The 19890-nt window shown below is 37.7% G+C and overlaps 1 protein-coding gene across 1 annotated transcript in view; it reads left to right on the top strand.

Moving 5' to 3' along the window:
- ETNK1 (ethanolamine kinase 1) overlaps positions 1-19890 on the top strand; it is a 55522-nt gene that overhangs the window by 27460 nt on the left and 8172 nt on the right. The window contains exons 2-7 of the mRNA XM_032798355.2: positions 671-930; positions 2252-2392; positions 2978-3120; positions 11752-11835; positions 15742-15902; positions 19187-19260. Of these exons, the coding sequence (XP_032654246.1) occupies positions 671-930; positions 2252-2392; positions 2978-3120; positions 11752-11835; positions 15742-15902; positions 19187-19260 (863 nt within the window). The remainder of the gene's footprint in view (positions 1-670; positions 931-2251; positions 2393-2977; positions 3121-11751; positions 11836-15741; positions 15903-19186; positions 19261-19890) is intronic.

The raw sequence follows: 19890 nt of genomic DNA, 5'->3' as shown, positions 1-19890 counted from the left end.
GACCAAATCAATCTGAGCTGGGGTACATGAACACCCAAAGTGGAATGTATATGGACAACACCTTACAGTAACTGCAGTCCTTCTCAATGTAAGTAACAGGGTTTTTTTGTCCTGACAGAATAAAACCACATTTTCAAATCTTAAAATTCTCCTCAAAATGGAATTACTGGTCTCTGCCTAGCTCTATTTATTTGTTTGAAAAATTCAATAAAATGTCATGAAATCCTGTTTTGTATGGTGCGGGGGTTGTGTTGCTGAATAAATCTCAAATCAGTTGCTTATCTGAAAACTCATATTACAGACCTACTTTGATGTATATAGCATTTCTTAATTCTAGTTTCTTTCTCCTGTCTCTCTCCTTATGGCTTGTTACTCAGAAAATACCATGAAGTGTCCTTTAAAAAAGAAATATGCATCTTTCCACAGTACTTAGTTTCCCACTTCTGTGTTTTTTAAAGATTGTTTAAAATGTATAGACTAGCAAATATCTTGGTTATAACAGTTGTTTCTGTTCAACCTGAGTCAAATAATTCTCTAAAAAAATCCACAGAATTAAGGGTGATCCATTAAGTGGAAAAACTTCCACCCAACTTTCCCATTTTTCTGAAGTACATACAAATGGGCAAATATAGAGTCATTGAGTAGCTTATGTATTATTTTTACATTGCAGCTGTTCACAGATGGAATCACCAACAAGCTTATTGGTTGCTATGTGAGTGATGCAATGGATGATGTGGTTTTAGTTAGAATCTATGGAAACAAGACCGAGCTGTTAGTAGATCGAGATGAGGAAGTGAAAAGTTTCCGGGTGTTGCAGGCCCATGGCTGTGCGCCACAACTCTACTGTACTTTCAGTAATGGTCTATGCTACAAGTTCATGCAGGGAGAAGCACTGGATCCAGAGCACGTCTGCAACCCAGATATATTCAGGTAAACATCTTCAAAAATATTAAAACTCTAGAGTGCATTTTGGGAAACTGATGTCTAGGGCCCTACCAAATTCATGGCCGTGAAAAATACATCGTGGACTGTGAAATCTGGTCTCCCACCATGAAATCCAGTCCCTTGTATGCTTTTACTCTATACCGTACAAATTTCATGGGGGAGGCCAGCATTGCTCAAATTGGGGGGTCCTGACCCAAAAGGGAGTTGCAGGGGGGCCACAAGGTTATTTTAGGGAGGTCACGGTACTGCCACCCTTACTTCTGCGCTGCCTTCAGAGCTGGGCGCTCGGAGAGCAGCGGCTGTTGGCCCAAACACCCAGCTCTGAAGATTGTTGCTGGCAGGGCACTATCCAGAAGTAAGGGTTGTAATACCATACCATGCCACCCTTACTTCTGCATTGCACTGCTGATGGTGGCTCTGCCTTCAGAGCTGGACTCCGGGCCAGCAGCTGCCACTATTCAGCTGCCCAGCTCTGAAGGCTGAGCCGCCACCAGTAGCAGCACAGAAGTAAGAGTGGCAGTACCGCATCCTCCCCCCAATGTAACCTTGTAGACTTCCCTCCCCACAAAAAAACCCTCCTTTTTTGGGTCAGGACCCCTACAATTACATCACCGTGAGATTTCAGATTTAAATAGCTGAAATAATTAAGTTTACAATTTTTAAAATATTAGGACCATGAAATTGACCAAAAAGGACAGTGAATTTGGTAGGGCCCTCCTTATGCATAGGAAAGTTGTCAAGGTGGAGCATGCTATTGATAACCATACACAGAAGAACTTATGGAGGTGACTGACTGTGTACACATTTTAGTATCTAAATGCTTTTCTGCATGTAGTCTGCAACAATCTAATGTTTTCCCTCCACGTAGCCATTATAGCTCAGTGTTTCCCATCCAGTCTGGAAGGATCGGACTTGGGTCTTGTAGGTAGTCTGCTCCCTCCTCCTCCAGCAGGCCACAGGATACCATTTTAGGAGTAAGGAAATGCTGTTGAGCTTTGTCTGCCAGTGCTCAGCTCTTTCTAGCCATCCCCCCTGCCTCCCACACTCCCGTGCTCCTCTGTTATAAAACATATATGTTTTATGGAAACAAACTTTTTGAAGGAAATTGTGTGACCTGTGTATTCCCTTTTGAAACTTTAAATTTTAAAATAAAAAGTCACCAGTAAGACAAATATTAAAAAAAAAAAAAAAAAAAGATTTAAATGTCAAGAAAGCAGTGATTAACTACCAAATGCTTTTTGGCAATCTGCTTGTAACCAGTTCAAAAGTAAGAATGTAGTAATACAATAACCTTTATATTTTACAGACTCATAGCCAGGCAGCTTGCTAAAATCCATGCTATTCATGCACACAATGGATGGATCCCCAAATCTAACTTGTGGCTGAAGATGGGGAAATATTTCTCACTCATACCTACAGAATTTACAGATGAGGAAGTAAATAAACGGCAAGTGTTATTTTATTAAATATTTGATTACTTTTTTAATAACTCATTTAATTGTCTTAGTTTTCATCACATACCTTATTAACCAGCTGAGGGGGGAAAACATAACTGGAGTGTTTTTTAGACACCCTATACCCCCTGACCCTGTATCAATTCCCTTGTAAGTGCTTCTAAGAAGCAGAATAAAGTGATGGGTTTGACCATCCTTTCTATTTTTTTAGCCACATTCTTCCTGTAAATCTGCTCTTTCTTTTCCACTTGAAAAGAGTATGCATTGCTAGACTTGTGTTCTCCCACAACTAGGACTATGATATTGTCATGTCTCAAAGCCAAGTTCTTAAAGAAGTCACCTTTGGAAAAGTAATAGGAATTCTTGCCTTCTTCCCATCTTATGTTTCCGTGACTTCACTACAAGTGTGAGCAGTGAAATCTGGACTAAGATGGCTTACTCAATTATGTGTTGAAATAACGGGAATACAGAAAATAACTGATCAAGTACACTAATGTATAAATTTCTGTATGATTCCTTTATTATTAACACTATGCTCAGAAGAGAAACTTTTTTTCAATTTTTTTGAACCCCAAAAGGTTCTTAAGTGATGTTCCAAGTCCTCAGATCCTTCAAGAGGAGATGGCCTGGATGAAGGAGAGACTGTCAAATCTAGGATCCCCAGTGGTGCTTTGCCACAATGACCTGTTGTGTAAGAATATTATCTACAACGAGAAACAAGGTAGGTATTGAACACAGCAGTAAGTAATGTTTCATTCCATACCTGTGTTGTATTTGTATTCTGTGGCAATTGTCTTAGGGTGGGTGTAGAATTATAATTCAAATTCATTAAATCACTTATGACTTTTTACTAATGGTAGTAAGTGAAGTAAATTTACTGCTTGAACTCAATATAATGGTAGCAGTATTTGTATAAATCTTATGAACTGTCTTAGCAGCTATAACCATAATTTTAATTCTAAAATGTTTTTAGCATGTGGAAAAAATCTTTATATTCTTATTTTCACTGTAATGATTTAGTCTGTAAAAATGGATTTCAAACTATCAAATTGTCTTTTTGTCTTTGTAATTTAATAGAAATCTCATATACGTGTGTAAAAGGTTGTCATGCATTCAACAACCTTAGGCGCTAATGTCTCCAGATTACTTTGTATTATCAATGTATTGTTCTGATTTGTCAGATACATTGGTGCCGAGGAGGCGTTCCCCAGGGTGAAGTATCAAAATGATACTTATGCTACTTTCAGTGCCTCAGTTTATATCCTGCATGTGAGGTACATAGGCATCTTAATGTTGAAGATTTTTTTTGTAAATATTATTTTTTAACTCAGAGGTAGGGAGTAGGCTTATCTTGGAAATGACAAATCAAATTTTTGTTCATTATTTTCAGATCTTGTAAATACTTGAACCCTTGAAAGAAATCCTTGTATTTAAAAAACAAAACAAAACCAAAGAACTAGGAACTATCAAAAGTTCTCATAGAAAACCTTAATTCCTTTTAAGGTTTGGTTGTTTAGTGGTTTGAGGTTCGGTTACTAAATGATACATTCAACAGGCAAACATGGTGAACCAACAGTAAATTTGGGACATTGAAAACATGGCTATTATGGTGCAGAAAAATGCTTTAACGAGACTAGTAACTCAATTTCCCATACCTCATCCCAAATCCCCAGAAGTCTGTGAGCTGAACTGAAAGTAAGTTAATTTTGTAGAAGCATGTTGGTGGTTGCAGGGAAGCTTACAATTGAGATAGTGAAGACTTTCTCTTTAAAAAGAAGTATACCTTTACCCCAATATAACGCTGTCCTTGGGAGCCAAAAAATCTTACTGTGTTATAGGTGAAACCGCATTATATTGAACTTGCTTTGATCCACCGGAGCGCGCAGCCCTGCCCCCCTGGAGCACTGCTTTACTGCGTTATATCTGAATTCATGTTATATCGGGCTGCGTTATATCAGGGTAGATGTATATTTAATTTCAGATTTGTCTGAGTAATTTAGTGTTATCTTGTAACTTATCACTTAATTGACAATTAGCTTACCACTAAAGCCAACGTATTTGTTTGAAATCATTAAAATGAATATGAACAGCATTTAAGGTGTTCTCTATCAGTCATTCAGCAATAATTGAGGCCTCGTGTCTTAGTTTATGTGCCTTACAGCTCACATAAAATTTGATACAAAATAAATATTGTTGTTGTTTCTGATTTGAAAAGTGGCTGTGTACATCATTTCTAAAATTGTGCTCCTTCGACGTGTACCAGTAAAAGATCTTTTAGCTGCAATCCGTATATATACGACCTCTCTTCTGAGTTAGGTCTTTCCTTCTTGCACATAAATACTAGTGCTATATGTTCTGCAGGCCAGCGTAGCCATCAGCTACACGTTTGCAGCACCATCACCTTCCAGTATATACTCTTGGATACCTGTGCAAGTCTATTAATTTTAATTAACTATTGAGTTAGTTCTAACTATTGAGTAGGAGTTAGCAAGCAATTTTGTTGAGGTTTTTGAAAGGAGGAACAAAACTTCAGTTGTTGACTCTGCAATGCTAATAGCAATTAAAAAGGGGGTAAAAAATTATTTTGTCACTAAAGTCAACAGATCTGATTCTGAATACACAGATCAGACCTACTGAGAAAAGATGCTATTTTTAGTCACTTTTCATAATAGAACCATGCTTTAGTGTAAGATGCTTAAACAAAAACTATAATTCAGTTAAATGTTCACTCTCACGGTTGATAAGCTTAACATTCCCACTTTGCAAACAAATGCTATATGCTTCTCTTTTTTATAAACAGAGTGGAGGAAAAAAACAATGCCAGCAGTGCATCACTTTTGAGCAAACCTACAATAACCAGTGTGTGAGTGTTTAGTGTTTGGGGACAAGGTGGGGAGGAGGGAGGAATCTGAATGTAAAGCACTTAGGCTTTGAGCTGGTTGTAAATAACTGAATGGGAAAAGATTTGAAAGTATATGCAATAGCTAGACTGTGTCCATTAAAGCTTACATGCTTGAATGTTGCAGCACATCATGTACGTTGTTGTAAGAACTCTGCAATACCGAGATACAACAGGTACTATTCTTATAGTAACCAAACCTCAATGCCATCTGCAAAATAAGTATTTTGTATATTGTGAAAGCTGTGTATTTTGTTCCGTACACTTTTACAGTGCAAAACTTTATAAACCCGTGTTACGTAATACAGTCTTAGAAGGAGGAACTTAATCTTTATTTTTGAAGTGGAAACTCAGCTTTAACTTTAACTGCAAATAAAAATGAATCAAGTCAAGTATGTTCAGCCAAATAAAGATCATTTTAAAAAAAAACAACCTCTAAAAATTAAGTATTGGCATGCAATGAATTCTTCTTTGAAGCTGCTTTAATAAGAGCACAGAGAACAATCTTAAAGACGCAGTTCACTTTCTGGAGTTGTTACTGGCATAAATATACGAAGGTAGATAAAAGTTCAGATTATGCAGCAGTATTCAGATTAATTCTTTCAATATCACCTTGATCTGCTCTCTAAAGAATCTGGGTCTAAACCCGCACAAACAGAATGCATAATTCACCATTGGAGTTTGTAGCACTTTCATCAACATGTTGTCTAGTCATGCTTAGGCCAACTATGTAATCAAACTATGTAGTATGTAAATCATATTATTTAAAAAGCTACAGGTGGTCAGTTTACACTAGCTCGCTCAGAGTAGATAATCCGACCGTTGTTTATCCCAGCTTTTTAACTCCACCCTTTCAAAGACTATACTTAATTTCCAGTCTACACAGGGTTTTAAAACTTGCTAGACTTTAAAAAAAAGATTGACATATATACATACAGAAAAAACATACTTTGTCACCGATGGCTTTAAGAATTCTTAAACCTGAACATCTAACCCTCTTTCCAAAGAGAGACTGAACATAAAACATAAGAACATAAAAACGGCCGTACCGGGTCAGACCAGAGGTCCATCTAGCCCAGTATCCTGTCTACCGACAGTGGCCAATGGCAGGTGCCCCAGAGGGAGTGAACCTAGCAGGCAATGATCAAGTGATCTCTCTCCTGCCATCCAGCTCCATCCTCTGACAAACATAGGCTAGGGACACCATTCCTTACCCGTCCTGCCTAATAGCCATTTATGGACTTAGCCTCCATGAAGTTATCCAGTTCCCTTTTAAATGCTGTTATAGTCCTAGCCTTCACAATTTCCTCAGGTAAGTAGTTCCACAAGTTGACGGTACGCTGTGTGAAGAAGAACTTCCTTTTATTTGTTTTAAACCTGCTGCCTATTAATTTCATTTGGTGACCTGTGTCTTGTATATGGAAAGTAAATACATTTTCCTTATCCACTTTCTCCACATCACTTATTGATTTTATATACCTTCTATCATATCCCCCTTAGTCTCCTCTTTTCCAAGCTGAGAGTCCTAGTCTCTTTATCTTCCTCAGATGGGCCTCTCCAAACCTCTAATCATTTTAGTTGCCTTTTCTGAAACCTTTTAGTGCCGATATCTTCTTTGAGTGAGGAGACCACATCTAATATGCAGTATTCAAGATGTGGGTGTACCATGGATTTATATAGGGCAATAATATATTCTTAGTCTTATCTCTATCCCCTTTTTAATGATTCCTAACATCCTGTTTGTTTTTTTGACTGCCTCTGCACACTGCGTGGACATCTTCAGAGAACTATCCACGATGACTTCAAGATCTTTTTCCTGACTCATTGTAGCTAAATTAGTCCCACAAATTGTAATGTATAGGGGGTTTATTTTTTCCAATGTGCATTACTTTACATTTATCCACATTAAATTTCATTTGCCATTTTGTTGCCCAGTCATTTAGTTTTGTGAGATCTTTATGAAGTTCTTCACAGTCTGCTTTGGTCTTCACTGAAATAAAATGTTGAACACTAGCATGGTTAAATGGAGTGCATCACTCATTTGATGAGTTGAATTTGCTCATGCTGTGGCTCAGATAAATCTGCCTCTTGCTGCTTTGTTTAATCACTCCGGATATGAAAAGTTTCAATAGTATTACCTTACATAACAGATTTATAATTGCCTAGAAGACTTGTTCTCTGAAAGAAATAGCTCACAGTTTCACCTCATTTCTTGCCTTTGAATATATCTTAATGTGTGAACTATGGTTTTAAATTTAAGTAACTGACAGTTGGAAGGCATTTATTTATAACCTTTTTGTCGTGATGCTCTTGACTTTTTTTTTTAAACTTGAGCAGGAGTTTCCAAAGTCTCTTCTAGACTCTCCCAGTATGCTCAGATACCTTATTACTAATGCTTGTCAGCATCAGATTTCTTTCCAACACTTCTAGAATATCTTCAGTTACTCCTCACTTTTCTTAATCGTGACAAATATTTTTAAAAATAACTTAACATTAGGCACCTGCATAAACAGCCTGACTTTTCAAAAGTGCTGACCACTTAACAGATTCCACTGACGGTTGTTATTCAGCACTTCTGGAAATCAGGTCATTGTAACTAGGTGCCGAAGTTAAGTGTTCTACTTTTTTTGTTTTAAACTTTTGGATGAACGTATTTTAGTGTGTATCTCGGAGATGGTATCTGTTCTATGATGGGGGTTTTGTAGTGACGTTCTCATCACAGCAAGGTGATGCACCCTGCTACATTAAGCTTTGTTTAGTTCAGGCTTTCTCACTACTTTTCGTAGTATCACTCGCTCTTAATAAAGAGATTATCTTGCAGGGCACTTCCATTCACATGTACTATCACAAGTTCTCTTTTTCTGTTCATGATTACATAATATTCATAAAGCAGTGGCTTATGTCAGAGGAGTGAGCTAAGAGGTGAAAACATTATGTAAAAGTTTGTTGAACTATCTATAGTGCAATAAAAGAGCAGCTAGAAACGGGAGTCATCATTTCTTGACTGTCAGCTCCTTGAAGACTGTCAGCAAATCCCCTGTGGATCACCCAACCTCTGATTTCAGTTAATGAACACAATTTTAAATGCATCAAACATAAAATGACATGCACATTGCAGATCATACATTCATTTTTATATGAACAGTGAAATAGTATGTAGCTTTCAGTATTAAAGCTTGAATAAAATACATATAATTGCCTTTCAGATATAGAGTGGAGAATTTGAGAGCTTAACTACTGTATGCTCCAATTTGAAATAACTTCTGTCTGGATGAACTCTACAGTGGACAATAGTACACAATTATGATATAACACTTTTTTAGGTTGCACATTCCACAGGTGTACTTCATGTATTAGATTTCTGTTTTAGGAAGAAGTTTCTAGTGCTAGTTAGCATTGGCCTAGCTGTTCCTGTTGAAGTCAGTGGGAGTAGACTTAGACATTTTAAAAAATCCCCACCTAAAAGACTAATAAATTCCTTGTAGCTCAGAGTTCATTCAACTGGGAAGTAGTTGCTCTTCTGGATGAATTCATCTTTACTAATTCTTAGAGTATATTCCTATAATTTTAAACATAAATTAATCGAAAGAATGCAGTGATAACATCATACAAGTCAGTTTACTCTCTCTTTATCACCTGCCTTATTTTATAGCAAAATGTTATAATAAAAATTAATGAAGTGATCCTGTCTGTTCATACTTTCTTGACACACAAAATTGATGGGAACTGTGCATCTTTAATCTTAATACTTGTTGCAGAAATTAAATTTAAGGTTGAGTTCCACTGCAGAATGGGTCTGAAAAAAGGAGAGCAGTAAAATGCAGAACTTTTCTTTTTAAAGTTTTGTGTCATTTCAAATGTGAGTGTGCCAAATTTTCTTCATCTGCTACAGATTAGGTATGCCATTGTTGCTGCCATGTGGCGGCGTGCACCGTGCTTCTTAAACGCACTGACTGGAGGTTTATCGCATCAATTGTTCACGTGCACCTCCCCCAAAGGAGAGCACAGAGCCTGGTAACAGCCTCATCTGTATCTTGTTAGCTTCATATTCTTTCTTTATAAACCATTAACTATAACTGGAAATAACATTTTTAAATAAAGGCTAGCTATAATCAAAATAATGGCACTGCAGTCTGAGATAAAATTTGTGTTAAAAACTTTTTAAAGTATGTCTTAAGTTGACACTTCGCAAGCAGGCTTTTTACCTGCTATTTTTGTCTGCTTTATATGCAAAATCCTGAATATAAGAGACTTTTTAAATGATTGGATTTTGTACTAGCTAATTCAACTGTATGACAAAATAAACATTAACCAGGGTTGGGCTGTGCATTTTTATTGGTTTATATTTAACAGATGAGCTTTAGAGGTTATATGTGCTTAAATCTACAGCACTATTAAGGAACCAGCAGGAAACATGTTATCTGTTTCATGGACTTGCCACGCAGGTAACTCCAATTAAGCTGTGACTTTGCTGTGAGATCTTGGACTGCAGCCCTTGTAAAATCAATTTCCAGTGCTTTCAATACTTTTAACAGCTTTTAAGTCATGGGAGCCTCTTATCATGTACTGCTGGCTGAATGTTCTCTGTGAAGGGTGCTCTGCTTTAGTCACTTTCCTGGGTTGGTCTGACCGAGAACTTATTTGTTAACCTTCCAGGCAGGTTGCAAAGCCCACTTCTTCTCCTCTCCTTCCCTCCCCCCCCCCCCCCCCCCCCCCCCCCCCCCCCGCGGGGTTGCGGGATTGGTGAATATTTAAGTAATCTTATATTTATTATCTGTTAATTGTATGAGATAGGTACCTGGACTAAAGGATGGGTGCTTATTGACACATTTTATACATTTGAATAAATAAATATGTGGCATGGGTGGCAACGTGTAATGGCACTGATTGAAATCTTAAATACTTGCTGTTGCATGCAGTTTCTGAAAAAATTTACCAAAGTACTCTATCTGTGCAGAAGGTAACTGGAGAGATGCATGCTCGTGAACACTTAGAACACATTTTAACTTGTCCTTAATGTCCAGTTTTAAACTCCTCCAGTCTTTTAAGGAAATAACAGCTGCAATGTAAAGTTGGGTTAAAATATTTCCCCATATCCTAAAAGGTTATAATTCAGATCAAACTTAAAATGTTTTTCTAATTTAAGATTAGTGTTAAATTTGCTCAAAGATTAAACTTTCAGTTTTGGCTTCGAGAGATAATAGTCAACATTAGTAATTGTAAAATTATTTGCTTCATTATTATGGATTAATATGTATTAAAATCATTGCTTCAGAGTCTCTGAAATTTGTAGTACAACATTTTAGCAAGGGTAAGCTTGTAGAAAGACAGCACAACTAGATACCTATAGAGGAATAATCATGCAGCTTGGAATGAGTTTAATAGTTACAACATATTTCAGGAATATAGTTTAATTGAGTGACCGTTAGTAGTTATTAAAGGTCAATATGGAGGAATACAAAATTTAAATCTGAACACATTTGAGGTAGGTGCTGTTGAGTAGTCAGAAATATATACCACCTGCACTCAGATGGTTATAGTAGTTTATAGTGTATTTTTTTCTGAGACTGCAAGAGCAGTAGCAATCCTGTCTAGTTTAGTTTATATTAAAACCTGACTTCCAGGTGTCCGTTTGACTGTTGCTGTGGAATGGATTTACCAGAGGAGACTCAAAGGCCATACAGTCTGGATGTGATTCACTTCCCCACAACTGCCCTTCCAATTGGCCAGATACACTTCTTGTAAAAAGCCATCAAGCAACAAGGGAGCATTTGGGGTAGCGCTATTCCTTTTGTTCACGCTTGCTTTATGCCGTAAGGCTTCTGTTACTTAATATCTGCAGGCACTTTGTTTTTGAGATGGATATTCAAACATGGCATGCCATTGCTTGAAATAACACTAAATTCATAACGCCATCATCAGAATCAGAAGATTGTTGAATAATTGGGGAAATGCTGTCTTGCAAAAAATGACTGTGCGCGCTACATGTATTCTGTAGTCAGGTTGCACTACTTGCTTGTCAAGAAAGTAGATTGGATTACTCATACTGTACCTATAACTCTGCTAGTTAAAAAGATAGAAAGTAATCTGTGTTTCTAGCTACTGTTTGAACTAAAAGTCTTTTTATATAGTATTTCTCATTAGAGTGGAATCTGAGTTTCTAAGGTAACTGACGCCCTCCTGTGGTAGAAATGGAAACCAGAAATAGCTATTTTGATTCTAAATTACATAGTAAAATACTGAAGCAAGCTGTTGATCAGACTCTATATCTTCTGTCAAGTGAAGCTCATACCATAAAATTCACAGCCTTACCCTGGAGTGTCTCAAGAATGCATGCAAATGGGCACAAACAGTGAGACTGAAATGTTGGCAGATGTCTAGGGACAGCACTGAATTAGAGCATTGGTTTGTTTGTTATGGATTCTTACATTTTTGTTTTTGTGTCTCATATAGGTGATGTACAGTTCATTGACTATGAGTACTCTGGATACAACTACCTGGCTTATGATATTGGAAATCATTTCAATGAGTTTGCAGGTAAAAATGAATTGCCCATTTAAAAGTTAATTAGTAATAAAGCAGTGAGTCTTTTGTTCTTTTATATAGCGCCTTTCATCTGAGGATCTCAAAACTGTGACCATAATGAGCCCCTCAGTGCCAACTGGCAAAGGCTTCACTGTTCTGTAATAGCAGCTCCTGTATGCCTGTCAAACTCACTACACGTAATACATTTTTTTATAACATTTATCCCTAAATATTGTCACATAAGATCTCAAATGAAAGTCCGAATCTTGCTGGTCACATATGGTGTGAAATGTATGTACTGATATCTCTGTATACTGAAAATATGCTGTTAAGGCTTGTCTACACTGGCAATTAACAGCACTGCAACTTTCTTGCTCAGGGGGTTGAAAAAACACCCCCTGAGCAGAGCAAGTTGCAGCGCTGAAAAGCACTGGGAGCCAACGCCCCTCGTTGATGTTTTTTAGAGTGCTCTCTCCCAGCACTGTGCCAGGACTACACAAGACATGTTAAAGCACTGCCAGTGTAGACTAGCCCGTATAGTTTTGTAGCAAGGTTACTCTCCAGGAGAAGTGAGAAACTGGTTTCTTGCCAGACCTGAGATGTTTATCCATCTGTCGTTTGAAATGTAAATTGAGTATTGTCTTATTCTCAATCACCAGTCTGAGCCAAATGCACATGGATGCTTGTGAGATTTAAGAAAAATAGAGGAACAGCGGGAGGGGGAAGAGCTTTGTCTTGCATACTTTAAAGGTTTATTGGAATATAACAGGGGACAGGGACAGCACCCTGTTATCCTGTACTTGAGGAAGGAATTGGGCAGCGCAGTTACATTCATGAAAACAGGATCCCAACTTGTCCTGGTTGGAAACTTTGCAAGATAACAATCTTATCTCACTCAAAAGCTTTTAGACAGCCGGTTAGCCTGTTAAAGTTAAGTTAAGTCTAGTAAGAAGCGTGTTATACTTTGTTTTATATTAACCATTTCTATTTCCACTTATTAGCCTTATCTCTTAAATCTTAGTCTTTGATAATATACTTATGATTGTTTCACTATGCCTATATCTCAGTTCTGTGATTTTTATAAAGAATCTGATCCTGAGTTGTACCAGCCAACCTGGGTATACACAGATCCTTTGGGAACATCTTAGCGGGTAATTTCTGTGAGTGTCCTATGATAAGGGCTGGATACTACAGAGGGGCTCTTTCAGTGGAGCTGAGGTACACCTACTGATAACCGGCAAGACAAAGTAAGGGCTGGCATAGCCTGAGGAAATATTTTGGGTTCCTAACAGACTGGTGAGGTCAGGGAGCACAGGCAAATCTTGTTCTCGCTGGTGGCAAGCAGATAACAAGGCGACTCACAGTCCTGGGCTCCCTAGGAAAGTGTCACGAAAATGTATTGCGGTCACTGATGAATTCAACTTAAAATCTCTGTGGGGTGAGCTAGTTATATCCCTACTTTGCAGTTGTGGAAACTTAGGCTTTGTCTGCACTGGCAATTGAATGACAAAACTTTTGTCCTTCAGAGGTGGTAGCCTCTGTCCCCCTCGAAAGACACAAGTTTTGCCACAGCAAATGCCAGTGTGAACAGTGCAAACACTGCTTGTTGTGGGTAGAAGTTTTTTATCGGCAGGAGAGTCAACAAACAGCAGCTACAACATACGACTTTTAGTGGCATGGCTGTGGCGACAAAGCCATGTTGATAAAAGCTGTGTAGTGTAGACATAGCCTAAGATGTGGGAAGGCTGTGACTTTGCCAAAGTCATCCAAGAAGTCTGGCAGAGCCAAAAATAGACCTAGAACTCCCAACTTCCTGAGCTCTGCCTTAACTGTGAGATCATCCTTTCTCTGTGGTATTAATAACAATATCATAGGGACATTAATGCGCCTTCCCTCCCAGTGCAGATAGGGTGTGGAAAATTCACAGTGGCCTTCATATGTAATAACCTCTACTGCCAAATGACAGTCTTGTGATTCCTTGCACAACTTGCAGTTGAGTCTTGGCTTTGACTTGATTTTTGACAAACTGAGAAGAGCAGAACAGAAATCAAAGCTAATGTGCAGATTTGTGTGTGATAGGGAGAAGTTAAGGTTTAAGAACATAGGAAAGACTTTACTTGCAAAATAATATAAAGATGTGGCTTATCTAGTCAAGTCTAGTTCATTGAATGTCCCTCTATATTACTCTCATCTTGGAGAGTTTAAATAGGTGTGCCTGACATACCTTACCCTGTATCAGGTTTCAGAGTAGCAGCCGTGTTAGTCTGTATCCACAAAAAGAACAGAAGTACTTGTGGCACCTTAGAGACTAACAAATTTATTTTAGCATGAGCTTTTGTGAGCTACAGCTCACTTCTTCGGATGCATAGAATGGAACACACAGACAGGAGATATTTATACATACGGAGAACATGAAAAGGTGGAAGTATGCATACCAACTGGAAGAGTCTAATCAATTGAGATGAGCTATCATCAGCTGATGATAGCTCATCTCAATTGATTAGACTCTGTATAAATATCTCCTGTCTGTGTGTTCCATTCTATGCATCCGAAGAAGTGAGCTGTAGCTCACAAAAGCTCATGCTGAAATAAATTTGTTAGTCTCTAAGGTGCCACAAGTACTCCTGTTTTTCTTACCCCGTATGCTATTTACTTTGGGAATGGGGTTATAGTGGGAATTCCACCATAATGATTACATTACAGCAATGTAAATACAGTTCAAAAAGTTTAAGTAATCTTGATCTATTTGTCATAGTGTTTTCCAGGTTGTGTAATTCTAAAGTGGTCATGGTAATTCACTTTCAGAATTCTTAATTCCTTGATGACAATGTAGCTTATTCTTGGAACCTGTTTGTACAATTTGTTCTGTTGAGCATTTTATACAAATTGTCCCCCAAACACTTTAGAGTTAATCTTGCCCGTTGTTCTTGAAGAAGTATAGGCAAGATTTCAGGTGAAGGAGTGCTGTAGGGAGACGTTTTTAACACATGGTAAAAAATGCAGAGAACCGCTTTCTACCACCAGTGAGTAAATATTGCATAGGGCTAATGCTGGGTGAGCAGAGATTGACAAAGGTCAGGAACTTAACAGGAATAAATCCAAGGAGGGATTTAAAAAGGTTGAACTGGATCCTGAAATGGAAGAGTGTTGTGTTGTCATTCTTATACAGAGAAGAGTTTATTTTACCATGTGCAGAATACGAATTCCAGAGAACTTGAACTTAGTCAAGGGGACAGAGGAAGGTGTGGGGGAGGAGTTGAGGCAGAGGCAGTAGTATATAAGGCAAAATTGTAGGGTTTGGATCAAGGATGATGAGAAGGTTAGACAATAGAGACAAATGAAACTTCACAGTTCCAAAGAGAGAGAAGGAAAGGGAATAGGGTCATGATTGAGTAGGTTCCTTTTGTGTAAGGAATCCACTTCTTTCTGAAATATTAGCTTAATTTGTGATGAAATATAAGTATACCTGAATGTCTCATGTTTTGTAACAAGGATTCAGATTGTATGCAAATCTATTTTCTTCTTTCACTAGAACTTATAGCTCTCTTTAAATTTCCCTGGGAAGATTTTGGGGAAAAAATTCATAATACAGATGCTTTATTTTCATGAGACTTTCCCCATACAATTGTAACTTGCTGATGTTCAGATTATACCAGACCACAGATATACATGTATGCTAGCAGTGGTCAAATATTTAAGCACAGAATCTTCGTGTCCTCTTTAGTTTTTCATTTGGATTTGAGAGATATTCATTGATATGTGTATCTGAATCTGTTCATATTTAGTTTACATATGGTACACATGTGCAAAGTTTCTGAAAAGCATAGGTCATAGGTTATAATTGAAGTCAAACATCTGACTTTTTTAAAAAAAAAATAAAAATGTTAATTCTTTTCGTTCGTTTTTTTGTTTTTGAAGGAGTGAGTGAGGTAAACTACAGCCTTTATCCAGATAGAGAATTACAAGAGCAGTGGCTGAGATCTTACCTTGAGGCATACAAGGAATATAAAGGTTTCGGTACAGATGTTACTGAAAAAGAGGTAGAAGTCCTATATGTGCAAGTCAATCAATTTGCACTGGTAAGTTTCTCAAGATTATTAATGTATATACAACACCCCAGGTATGCTTACCACTTTCCAGCCAAATAATACTGAGTTCCCTGTCCCAAGGAACTTGCAGTTTTAAGATTATGCAATACCTGCAGGAAATCTTTAATACAATATAAGAGTCAGCTTTTCGTGCTATTACTGATGGAATGAATATTGTTCATTTTCTATTTGTTTATGTGTTAGACTAACTCAGTGTAGATCTTTGGAAAGTAAATGAACTCACTGCTAGGCCTTTACTATCTGGATACATTTAGTGGCTTTATTCCCTAGGGCAGGGCCTTTGAGACGAGGTAAAGCCAACTAAAATCCATCATCTAGAAGCAACACATTTAAGTTCACTGCAAACTTTCCTTTCACTCCTATGTTTAATCGTCTTCTGTGGAGGAGCAACTGTTCTTCATAGGATATAGCTTCCCTCAAGCAGTAGTGTAAGTTAAGTCAATTTGATTGAGAGATTTCTCAGTCTCTCAAGGAAGAAGGATATGTCTATACTACCCGCCGGATCAGTGGGTAGTGTTCGATGCATCGGGGATCGGTTTATCACATTTTGTCTAGATGTGATCAATCGATGCCTGTACTCCACCTCAGCAGGAGGAGTAAGCGGAGTTGATGGGGGAGCCGCAGCGCTCGACTCGCCGCTGTGAGGATGGCCAGGTAAGTAGAACTAAGATACTTCGACTTCAGCTACACGAATAGCGTAACTGAAGTTGCATATCTTAGTTCAACCCCCTCCCACCCCCCGCTAGTGTAGCCCAGGCCTAAGTCATGGAGGGATCTTTCATATTGGCCAATAAAGGTGGGCTGGCGTGATAGATTCTCAACACACCCCAGTCCTCCTGGCTTTGGAGGAATAGATATCAGGATTTGAACTGACCCCATATGTAGTGAAATGAGCCTTACCAGGCCTTATCCTAGATTATTTTTAATTTGAGAACCGAAGAATCTGAGTAATAGAATATTGAACTGTGTAACATGTATCTGGAGCAGTAAGTGTGTCTCTTCCATAGAAATTTTCTAAATAGCATTAAGGTTTAACTTGATAGTTTGAAATCAGTCACCCTGTGTTGATCATAGAATATCAGGGTTGGAAGGGACCTTGGGAGGTCATCTAGTCCAACCCCCTGCTCAAAGCAGGACCAATCCCCAGAAAGATTTTTACTCCACTTCCCTAAATAGCCCCCTCAAGGATTTAATTTACAACCCTGGGTTTAGCAGGCCAATGTTCAAACCACTGAGCTATTCCTCCTCCTCAACAAATCAACATCAGTTTTTGATTTTTCTATAATTTTAGCACTCTGGTTTGTAAATGTTGAGGAACGTTTAATGTGGCTTTGCCTCAAGAGTTTGATGTTGATTTGGGGGTTTTTTTTTGTAACGTAAGTGTGTGTATATAGGACTTTACAGTAAATAAAATTTGTCAAAGACCAAAATTCTATGTTTGAAAAATAAAAGGAACACTGAAGTTCTTTGCATCAAACATACTTTGAAGACTGTACATAGGACACTCATGTCTTGATGTATAGCAAGAAGCTGAACGTTTGGCTCTCTGGTCCTAGATGCTCTTCCATCCTTCCTCTCCTTCCACTGATTTGCCTCTGAAAAGCTGTATCTGCTATCACAGTGCTGGAATATTGCTTAGAACTGACTTCCCAACACCACTTCTTAATGCTCTAAATTATCTCTGGTCCAGTTTAAGTACTGTCCAGGCTTGTTCATGCTGTGTATAGGAGATGACAGCATGAGGTGTCATGGCAGTAGTGCCTCTTACCCTGCGTTTACTTAGGCTAAATAAAGTCTTTACAAGTGTAGTTATAATGCCTGGTATGCCAGTGGATGTGCAACTCTGGGCAGCTAGTATGGCCTTATGATTCCAGTACTCTTTCTGACTTTTTGGCCCATATATATCTGACTAATCTAGACATGGCTTCTCCAATTTTCTGGCAAAGGCTGGTAGTTACAGTGAGGAATTTTGGTTGGCTTTCCGAGAGGATGTTCCACTACATGAGTCTTTATTAGAAAATACTGCTCATCTGTTGTTAGCGCTGTTAGTATCACTTGTGATAATTATATTCAGCTGTCCCATTTACTTCAATTAGTAAAGCTAGATTTGCAGCTATATAACTTTTTCCCCCACAGACTATATAGCATTGTTTCATGAGCTCTAAACTTTGTACATATTAATGCTGGGGGGAGAGGGAGAGTTTCTGTTTACTGAACAGCTTAAGACCGATCTGTAGACCACACAAGTTGTACAAATACTGTAAAAGTTAAAAAATAAGGGTTCCTTTAATGTTGACTAAACTTCATTAATGTGTGGGGTCATGTTAGAAAAAACAGGAACTAGAATGAATGAGTATTAGTGTAAAATTCCAGACTGCTACCATTAGACAAATTGGTCAAAACTTAAATAAATGCCTTAGTGAGATGTTAACATGCCTGTGCTTTGAGATATTTTCAGATGTGCACTCACACTGTACAGCGTTAGTAAAGGAATTTAAGTACAATACTTGGATTATGTGGATGCTTCAGGAAACAATTTAGGTCATTATTGTAAGCTTTTATTTACAGAACATAAATAGAGGTATGAAGTGTCACTTGCAACATGGGTGGTCCAGAAATCATATGCATCTTTCACAAGGGGATTGTGAAGCTGATGGCCACAACATGCAAGTTTCAATGTTTATTAAAACACATTAGCAACCATATAATTCATATAATCCATAGCTTCAGTCTGACATTGAACATATGCTTACAAACGGCTTATCTAACTTTAACAGGAAGAATAGATTTGAACCTTATGGAAACGCTGAGTTTTAAATGGTTGGTCTCATTGCTTCACTTTCCAGTGCTGCTATTCTGGTGCCAAATAATATCTAAAATCTGAAACAATCAAACAAGTGTGTAGATTTGTCATGGTTGTACGCTGCTGGACTTCTCTTTATCAAACTGAAGCATAGGTCATTTGTTAACGCTATTGAACAAGACCCCTTCTAGAAAGTGATTCCCACGTCAAGGTGTTTTTTCTACACATCTCATTGACAGCATTAGGGTTTATAACACTTGCTGGTATCTGGTTTCAGAAAACTTACATTTTTAGAACAAAATCTTTAATTATAAAATTACATTTTCGTAACTTTCTTTTCGTAATTATAGAATAGTCCTTCAGACAAGCACATTTTGCTTATTCCTTTTAACATATACTTGCTTTACAGAACATTAAGCTAATAATCTTTCACCGATTATTTTCTCTTTAGGCCTCTCATTTCTTTTGGGGATTGTGGGCTCTGATTCAAGCCAAATATTCCACCATTGATTTTGATTTTCTAGGGTAAGTGACTGTACTGTCTATAAATAGCTAATCTATTTTCCTCCATTGAAATCCTGACTTTCAGAACTACACTAAGTCTGAGCGAATTGATCCTGTTTTGTTGTTAATATGTTCAAGCAGGATGCTCCAGAGATGACCGTACACAATTATTTTTATAATGAGATTCTGTTAAGACAATCAAGATGCCTGGGTAATATCAGTTCATCCTTAAGTCTGGATTTTTAAAATTTATTTATTTTGCTTTTTGTGGGGAAAAAGTTAACCCTGTATTTTATTTAAAAAAAAAAAATTAAAATTCTTGTTCTCTAGTATATAGTGTCTTCCACGCATGCCTTATCCAAGCACTTGACAATTATTAATGGATTAAGCCACACAAACATGTGTTTGGTAGGTGGCATTTGTGTGGGAGAAGTAGAGGCACAGAAGTTAAGTGACTTGCTCTTGGTCATACGCTGTGTTTATGGCAGAACTCGGATTTAAGAACCAGGGGATCTGTTCCTATTTAAAAAATAAATAAAAATCTTTCCTTCCAAATAGCAAGGGACAGTTAGTCTAATAAATTCTGAATATTTTTCGTTTTAGTGTCCTTTCTTGAGATACTAACTGATGATGTTGGAGGGTTTCATCAAA

Source organism: Chelonoidis abingdonii, chromosome 1, assembly GCF_003597395.2.
Source record: "Chelonoidis abingdonii isolate Lonesome George chromosome 1, CheloAbing_2.0, whole genome shotgun sequence".
In the NCBI taxonomy this organism is placed as follows: domain Eukaryota; kingdom Metazoa; phylum Chordata; order Testudines; family Testudinidae; genus Chelonoidis; species Chelonoidis abingdonii.
Note: the sequence above shows the minus strand (reverse complement) of the source record. Positions and strands in the feature narration are given on the sequence as shown.